At 38.2% G+C, this 9,382-nt stretch overlaps 1 protein-coding gene across 1 annotated transcript; it reads left to right on the top strand.

The window, feature by feature from the left end:
• The first annotated feature begins 1,594 nt into the window (after positions 1 to 1,594).
• On the top strand, positions 1,595 to 8,923 carry pithd1 (PITH (C-terminal proteasome-interacting domain of thioredoxin-like) domain containing 1). The gene is made up of 6 exons (XM_034124860.1): positions 1,595 to 1,898; positions 3,103 to 3,146; positions 3,454 to 3,531; positions 4,432 to 4,536; positions 5,167 to 5,275; positions 8,447 to 8,923. Exons 1-6 carry the CDS (start codon positions 1,704 to 1,706, stop codon positions 8,546 to 8,548), a joined length of 633 nt encoding a protein of 210 aa, XP_033980751.1. The 5' UTR covers positions 1,595 to 1,703; the 3' UTR covers positions 8,549 to 8,923.
• The last annotated feature ends 459 nt before the right edge of the window (positions 8,924 to 9,382 follow it).

The raw sequence follows: 9,382 nt of genomic DNA, 5'->3' as shown, positions 1-9,382 counted from the left end.
TAAATCATGCGGCATTTATTACGAATTAAACCTAATACTTGTGTTTTCCCAATTGTTTCAAATATCTCTTATCATAAAGGTTTATCCTGCTAAGTAGAGTAATTTTAGAATTTTTACACTTATGCTTTCTTTTATTTTACTTTTCACCTTATTTTGCCTCACATTTGATGAAATCTTTGATATTTTAAAATTAAACAATTCTGAAAACATTTCAAGTAATTGAGATTTGCATATTTATGCAAGTTAATTTGCAGATTTAAATATTTTGAATAAAAAATATTAACTAATGAATTCTTAAACAGTAATAAAGATTAAGCTACCCAGGAGTATATCAATTAATTAAATTGTGCAAAACCATTTTCTTCTGCCACATTAAAGTGATTATTAATGCATTGATAATTGTAATGAAATAATTATAATATCAATTACAGTTATTCTGAAATGGTCCACTCCATTATGGGTAATTTTACTTTTGGTTCGTTAGGTATATTTTTGATGCATGTGTTTGTACTTTTACTTAATTACACAAAATATGCTGCATTTATTTGAATTAATGCAGACTATTTTCAGGGAAGGGTGTTTCTATAGCTATATATAAACATTCATGTGTTTATATCGGTTTATATATATCTATGTTTCTATGTTGTGGTTTGCGTTTTTTGTTTTACTTTACGACAGTACGACAGTATCGACGTTTGGTGGTGAGAGATGCGAGCCAATCAAAGAACAGACATGCGTTGTGTTTAGTGGTTTGTTGTTCCACAGATGAAAGGGCTACGATGTTGTAGAGAAATATTTCCTTTCCCCTTCAAAATAAAATATTTGTCTGCTCATCAAATACACTGTTCAACGTTAAGAGGCCACACTGTATTCTATTATCTCCAAAGAAACACTGTTCCTTAATAAATAAATAAATAGATACAGTCGTTAGTGCGGGTAAAAGAAATCTAATGACTAACTATCTAAATGAAGGGCTGTGTTACTGTCAAGTTTAATAATTTGCAAAAACATGCTACCACAATTGTATATTACTTAACATTTTATGTGTGTTTATATGTTGTTTTATATTTAGTGTGCATTGTTGGAGGAAGCCTGAGATCCAGGGCTTCTTTTTCAATCTATTTACACGGAAATTAACAATAATAGTAGTTGAGCGGCTTTGCCAGTCACACACAACTAGGAAGAAAGACAACAAAGCTTGACACATGAATGTAAAGTCTAGATAGGAATATTATGTTCACACACGTGTGTGAAAAGATGTGTGTACATCAAATGTAATTATATTAAAATATATTTTGAAAGCCCCGATGAACAACAGTAAATAATAAAATGTCTACATATTGAAGTACATTTGAATGTGAATTGTAAATAAAAATATGACAAAGAAATAAATGCTGACAGGACATACAGAGCCAGCCATAGTTGATATTTTGGCTTATGATGAGACTTGTATTTCCTAATGCTTCTTTGTCTCGTTATTATTCCAGGCAATTCAATGTTTAGATCTCAGCCCATTCACATTCGACAAAAACTGCTTGCTTTATTGTGAAATTCCTGAACCGGAACCACCTTCAGTTTGCTTTAAGATGCAAAGTGAAACTTGCTTATCGCAGTTCATTTCTGAAAACACACTGAACACGCATTGGCAGTAAACTGCTCCTAGTCCCAAATAATCACGGAAAGTAGCGTGTTTAAGCTCCACGATGTCCGGACACGGTCATGGCCATGGTCACGGGCACGGCGGGTGTGAGGGGGAACATGAGCCCGCGGAGAGGGGCCTGGAGTACGGACTGTACCAGAAAATCGACCTGGAGAAGATGCAGTGCCTGAACGAGAGCAGAGACGGGGACGGGAAGCTGGTGTTCAAACCGTGGGACCAGCGCCACGAGCGGGACAAGGTAACGGCCGCACAGAGCCCCTACCCCGGCCAGTCATCCTGTCTATGTCCGGGACAGACCGAGGGGAGGTTTACGGTTGTTCCCTGAATGTGTGCCCGGTTGGGCTTCTTGCTGCGGAGCCTCGCTGTGAAGCTGCGTACAGGTTCAAAAACAACTTTATTTATATCACAGGCTGTCGAATGACATGAGGCTACAGCTGGAGCCTGGCATGTTGTTTACTATTATAACAATAAACAAAATAGTTCAAATCAAGGGAAAGCAAGTAACTTAAAACGTACTTAGTGTAGTTTTGTGTATTACTTTAAACTGCTAACCTGCTGTTCAGATGTTGAACGTTTTGCTCCAGTCCAGTAGGCTACATTATTAGCCTGTCTAGTAACTTTTGTATACATTATACAAAAGTAACCATTGACAGGCAGTTATAATTGTATACATGCAAATTAGTTGCAGCCCTCTTTCCATAACGCATCACCATAATCCTATCATGTAATATAATACAAATTCAGAGTGTTTTTTTTGCAGAAAACCTACTTTGACTTTGATCCTTTAAATACACTCAGCTGAACATACATCTTATGGGACATAATTCACCGTTGTATATATTGTGTGTTGCACCACGGACCTGTTAGAGAGTGTACCGTGTTGTTGTATTAATTCTAGCTTGACAGTAGCAGGTAGCAGATGTTCCTACCTTTCTGTAAACGAATGGAAAATAAAGTGTGGAGTTCCATACTGAACACACCGCCTCCGACTCCCATTCATCGGCTCTACAATCTATACTTTTACTTTCAATTAAGGCATCTTACTTGAAAATGTCAGTATTTTGACATAGTTGTACTGTGACTTAACTCAGTAGTTGTTCACCACAGTAGAAATCATCCGATCAAACATGGTTTTAAAATTAAGATATTTATAAACCGGTATATCACAATATGGCAAATGTTGACAGAAGGACACGTAAAGTAATTGAAAAGATTTTTGTAACAATTGTTTTCATTGTTGGTAATTTTGCAGATCAGTTTTTATTAACTAATAACAAATTGTGTGTTTATCAGATGTTGGATATTGCCCATTGCTGATTGCTTGTACTGTCGTCTTCTTGGCACTAAAACCGTTATCACAATTACTTGATGTAGTGTGTGTTTTACTGCTGTTGTATTTCAGTAAAAAAAAGATTTACTCTTCTTTCTCTTTTTGCTTTTAGTATGTTGAGAGTGACGCAGATGAAGAGCTGCTGTTTAACATCCCGTAAGTCCTGAAATCATCATTTCTTAAAAGAAAGTATTTTGAGATGGCACATAAGTTGTTATTATCATAAAGTGTCTATGTAAGTTGCTAACAAGGTTCTTCCTCACGAAAAATTATAAGAAGAACTCTATGATATTTGCTGTAATGTCCAATATGTTTGTGGTTGTTATTTTCATTTTCATTTTTCCCTAAGCCACCATTCATCTTCATGTGACAGCTTGTTGTCGTTCACAGCGTTCTATTTTGTGCCCTGAGGCATCTCTTTTGTCAAAGATAGCAGTGAATATGAATGTGTCATCTCTTCCAGTTTTACAGGCAGCGTGAAGCTGAAAGGCATCATCATCTCTGGAGAAAATGACGACTCTCATCCAGCTGAGGTTCGACTGTGAGTGTTCACCGCTTCTTTGATCAGGGAGATGCACCCATTGCCCTTCTTTCTTTCTAAGAACTATAATCGGCAGGATACACACACTTTAATGTAACTGTCTTTTATGAGGGACTGCAATTAAATTAAATGTTCATAATAGAACATCAACTATCAAATAACTTACATTTTCTCCAACACTGCACCAAAAAACAGGACCTTCTTTCTCTCCCTCTCAAAAGAATCTCAAATTGAAACTGCTCAAGGTAACTCGACAAATAAAATTCAACTGAAAACGAATTGAAGTAGATGAAACCTTTATAATGTTAGTTAATTTGACTGTCACAAAATATGAAATATGAGGTGCATAAGGTACGATAATATTTTATTGTCACTCACCTCCGACAATTTTCTTGCAACAAAGCTGCTTAATTTGAAACACCAACCCTTATTTAAAATGAGAAACAAGGAAACAGACATTCAACACCACACAATCACTGAAGACAACATGTTCAAGACTCTTCAACGTACATTTGATCTGGTCTTGAACTGTGAATTTCATTATTGGATTAACTGGTGCACAAATGAGTGTTCTAGTCTTACCACATAAAAATGTAGGACCCTGTATCTCTGTTTTTTCATTCAAATTCATATTAACTGGAGAGAAAATAGTTGGGGCATATCTATTAGGGAGGCAAGGTGGAACCAATCTGGATTTGAACTGGGGCCACCAGAACAGCCCCAATTTTGTTTATCACCATTATACCAAAAAAAAGTGTTGATTCAAAATGCTTTTAAGTTTTGAATCCTATTTATAAAAATAAATAAAAACCTGCTAGGAACTCAGATCTGCAGTCAATATGTCTCTCCATCTTCCCTCACTAGAGGGCAGTGATTTCATGACATTCTTTTTCTCTCCAGGTACAAGAACATCCCTCAGATGTCCTTCGACGACACTGGCAGAGAACCTGAACAAGCCTTCAGACTCAACAGAGACCCCACCGCGGAGCTGGAGTACCCGACAAAGTGAGAGCAGGAACCATGTTTAATCACCTGAGCAACTTTAAGCTTCTATTTGGTATTGTGTGGACATTTGCTGTGGACTTGTTCTTTAGTTTTCTGCTGCTTTTAGTTGTTGTCATGTTGGTAAGCATTCCCTACATTGTGGCTGCTAGCTGGACACTGATTAGCCTAACCAGCTCACTGTTGACAATGCCTGAAGACAAAAGACTGATTTCAGGAAATACTCTCTAAAATACTCAGTTGACAATACCCTTTATTGGCTTGAATGTTAAACAATTTAGTTTTTTTAACTTTCTAGGAAATCCTTAAGAGAATTTAAAAACTTTTGCTCTTGATTAATATGAAATGAGATGGGGATAAGAAATGGATGTAGCTTGGTATATAAGGAGCTTGATGACATGACAATGCAGTGAAATCCAATCTTCTGAATCCTGTTCGATGAAGCGTTTAAAGCACAAGTGGAACCATTTCTCAGTTTTCTTTCTGTTTGTCTCAGTCTGCCTCCCTCATATGTGTTCCTGTTCTATTTAAACACAAACTCCCACCAACGCAAACACTCTGTATGAACATGTTTTTAGTTTTTAGTTTGCAACCCATTACAAATGTCTGTCTAAAGTGTCTCTATTTGTTCAGGATCGCTCGTTTCTCCAACGTCCAGCACCTCTCCATCCACATCTCAAAGAACTTTGGAGAGGAGAACACCAGGGTGTACTACATTGGTCTGAGAGGAGAATTCTCACAGGTTAGTCTTGAAAAAGAAATGCTAAGACATGTTTTAGGGTGTAATTCTCTTATTGATCCTAAAAATACCTTAAAGTGCTCACAATAACGTGTATAATTATGTCTTGTAAAATGCCTTGTATAAACATATCTTATTATAGTGCATTCAATACTAAGCTATAGTGATTTAGCATAGTTTAGCTAAATTAAATGTTTGTTTATCCTTAACATATCTTTCTAATCAACAGGTTTGGTCTGTTTTTACAGTAATGTTTATTTTAATGTTGAACTTTAGACATACTGTTAAACTTTAGACATATTGTATCTAAAGTTTAAAAAAACAGCAACTTTTAAAAACATTATCAAACAATTATTTGGTGCCCCCCCCCCCCCTGCAGTAACTCTTACCCTTTTCAAGACCAGTACATTTAAGTGACAGTTTAATGTTTTTAAAAGTGGGGTTGTGTTAGGTACTCCATTGTCACTGTACTACTTAGGGTGGCAACTTACCTGACAAACACACTTTTTTGAGTTAGTTGACGGAGAGTATCAGTAGAAATCTGCACTTTAATATGTCGTGTAAATGGCCTTTTATGTTCAGAGAAATGTGTTTTCCCACTGTTCTATGGTTGGTTTTTCTGTATAACTTCATTGAAAGAAGATATTATTTGGACTCTTCTTTTATCCCCAGGGCTGCCGATTCTTTCCCAAAATGTTTAGGTATTTCTCTGGTGTTACTCCAGTTTCTCTTCCAGCCTACAAAGAGCCCTGTGTGTCCGTCAATTTTTTGCGATGCTGTTGTTGTGACGGCTGTGTTAGCTGTTCACAAAGTGCCTCTTTTAAATTAACACCATAGAGTTCATGTTGACTGTAACTTTATCAAAACATGACAGTGTCCTCCATTATCTTTTATGTTATTGCGTGATTACATCATGGGTTACCATTTTGCCCAACATTTCAGGATAGCAACAAACAACAGCTTGTCCAGTGGGTACAATATTTTCTGCTTCATTTTAGGTCTCTGTATCTTTGTTGTCTTAGCTACTCAGAGAGGTCACATATTTATTTGATATGGTCACAACAACCCAATATGGAGGAATTTGGGTGGAGAGTCTGAATCAGAATCAAAATCCTGTTCTTCTCCGACAGCAGGGAAATTGAGGCCCCGGCTCCACGGGGACGAAAACGGGTTGAATCCGCATATTTCTCATGCGTATAGCCCTCTAAGCTCGACGACGCCGTAAGGGAAACGTAGAAACAGACCCCGCAAACGACAATGGGTCCAAAGGTGGATAGATCTGGGAACGGAGCGCTCTGGGGGGGTCCAACGGGGCCGTGGAGTCGCCTATACGGTCATTCGTTTTCATAGCCCCGCCTCTCCCCGCCTCTCCCCCGCAGGGTTGCTATCGTGCTCCAGTCGCTACTGACCATGCTACAGTTCTTTGTGCAACATCTACAGGAGCTCCTCCTTGAATTCAGATTATTTATCTTTATCTCGATATGGACATAAACGCGAGTGAAGTCTAATCTGACAGGACGGAGACACGCAGCTCCTGCCGCTGTGATGCAGCGGGAGCAAAACACACACTTCAAGTCAGATCATCACCCTTAGCTATTTTAATTACCTCTCAAACTACCTAAACTAGTTATAAATATGTTCATTTTTACTGTCGGGTCACTCATTACAGGATCAGCTACTGCATGAGACAGACACTGACGCTGTCAGAAGAGAGGAAAAAGAGACAGGCTCCGTGTATTTTATGATTATATATCATTATATCGTCGTTATTCATTTGTTTTAAAGCTCAATAAATAACAATGAAGACCTTTGACCGGCACTTTTATAATTTTGTCCGGAAGATTTAAACTTTAACACACGCTGACCGGCGAAAAACTCTGCCCGGTTCTGTCGGACCCCACCGCGGAGAATACACAGAAGTGCAGCCATGACAACCATTCTTCTTCGCTGCTTTTGTGGAGGAAGTTGCTGCTTTTGTGGAGGAAGTTACAGCGCCACGTACAGGTTCGGCATATGTACTGCAGCTTTTCCAGCGTTTGGATGTAAACGGAGCCGTCTCGTGGAGCTTGACACAATCCGGTGTATATTGCGTGGGGACGGAAGGTTTTTTGCGGTTGCATTTGCGTTACTCCGATGCGTTTTGCCGTATTTGTCCTCGTGGAGCCGGGGCCTGAAAGTGTTCTAAAAGCAAAGGCACACTGCAGATGAAAGGCAAAATAAAATAAGTAGGATAACATCAAATGAAGAGGTGCGCCTGCGTGAATTAAAATAAAACATACACAACCACAGTCAAATAAGTAGCATAATAAAAGGAAGTGTGTCAGATGTCAGATAGTTAGTTAGTTAGCTGGCAAGTGAGTTAGTTAGTTAGCTAGATATTAAGCTAGTTGGTTGGTTAGTTAGTCTTGAAGATTCTCATGTTGAGTCACTTTGTTATGCTGTAATGGTTAACACACCACAGTGATTTAGCCCATGGTCTACTCATGTTCAGCCCTTGCAGTTGCAGCACACACTTGCTCTTTAGCTCACTTGTGTGTGAAGCAGCGTCCTTTTTTTTCCTCCTCTCTGACGTCTGTCCGTCCTGGGAGAGGGATCCCTCCTCTGTTGCTCTCCCTGAGGTTTCTCCCATTTTCCCCTTTTAACTGTGGGTTTTCTCTGGGAGTTTTTCCTTGTACGATGTGAGGGTCTAAGGACAGAGGGTGTCGTATTGTCATACTGATATTCTGTACAAACTGTGAAGTCCACTGAGACAAATGTAACATTTGTGATATTGGGCTATATAAATAAACATTGATTGATATTGACTGAATTGTTACCTAGGCCAAACACACCCAAAAAATGAGCAATGACTATAGACAATGACACTTCTAAAACAAGTACAAAACCAAAGGGGTCAACTCTCTGACATCACACTGTTTGGATCTTATGGAAGTGAGAGCCAAAAACTTGCACAATTGCCTCATATTGCCATAGGTACTGCCAAAGAGAACAAATCGAGACTTCAAATTTCAAGATTGTTACTTGACTTAAGTTTCATTGTAACGAATACATAAAGGAACAACCAGCTATGTTCTCCTCCTTAGCCCAGCCTTCCTAACCTGAAACTCTACTTGTATATCTATGAATGTTTCTTTGCTGTAAGTCAACATGTCTTTCTCTCTGTTTGCTTTTCAGGCTCACAGACATGAAGTGACAATCTGTAACTACGAGGCATCAGCCAACCCTGCAGATCACAAAGTGGAGAGCGTCATCCCACAAACCAACTTCATTTCCTGAAGAAGCTTCAGAGAGTGGGAAGAAAGAAGAGGAGGAGGAAGATGAAGAAATGTTTCAGTGGCGTCTGCTGACTGTCATTGTTGAAATTCAAGATGATTTCAGCGCTGCGTGGCGGCAGGTTGGTTGAGCTCGACAGGGATCGAGCACTGAAATCTGACCGCAGAGCTTCAGATGTGCCGGGAAGTGCCATGTAGTTGCTCTGTTTTCTATGGCAATAAAACAGCTTAATGTGGGCAGAAAGCTTAATAATAAATGCATGAAACATTTCACACGCAAAACGGTTGCTATCAGTTTAACCTGTATTCATGTCTAAAGATATTTACCACTTTAATCGGGTCACATCTATGAAATAAAACACAAAAGGCTGGAAATAAACAAAGTGTTGGCACTTTTTTGATTTGTGAAAAACTTTGGTTGCTGTATTCACACAGGTAGAAGTAAACATGTAAAGAAAGGTATTTCAAACATCTGCAGGAATTAAAGAATTCAGTGTTACACAGTCAGAAATGTTAAGCCACTCTGGATACACAAAGCAGGAAGTGTCGAAAAACTAATATAATGTCAATAAAAGATTATTTGAGTTCATTAAGCACTGTTAAATGTAACAAATACATTTACTCAAGTACTTTTCTTAAATACAACTTAAGTGTTTGTACTTTACTTATTTCCATTTAATGCCACTTTAGGCTTCTAGTCCACTTCTTTTCCAATTGACTTTGTACTTTACTTAATTTTATTTTAAGCTTTAGTTACTTTAAACACTAAATATTAATCAACTAATAAAGTATGATCTATAAAAGTCTGACATGGACCATTCTGCATAATGAGTGTTTT

This window comes from Trematomus bernacchii, unplaced genomic scaffold (assembly GCF_902827165.1).
Source record: "Trematomus bernacchii unplaced genomic scaffold, fTreBer1.1, whole genome shotgun sequence".
Lineage (NCBI taxonomy): Eukaryota > Metazoa > Chordata > Actinopteri > Perciformes > Nototheniidae > Trematomus > Trematomus bernacchii.
Note: the sequence above shows the minus strand (reverse complement) of the source record. Positions and strands in the feature narration are given on the sequence as shown.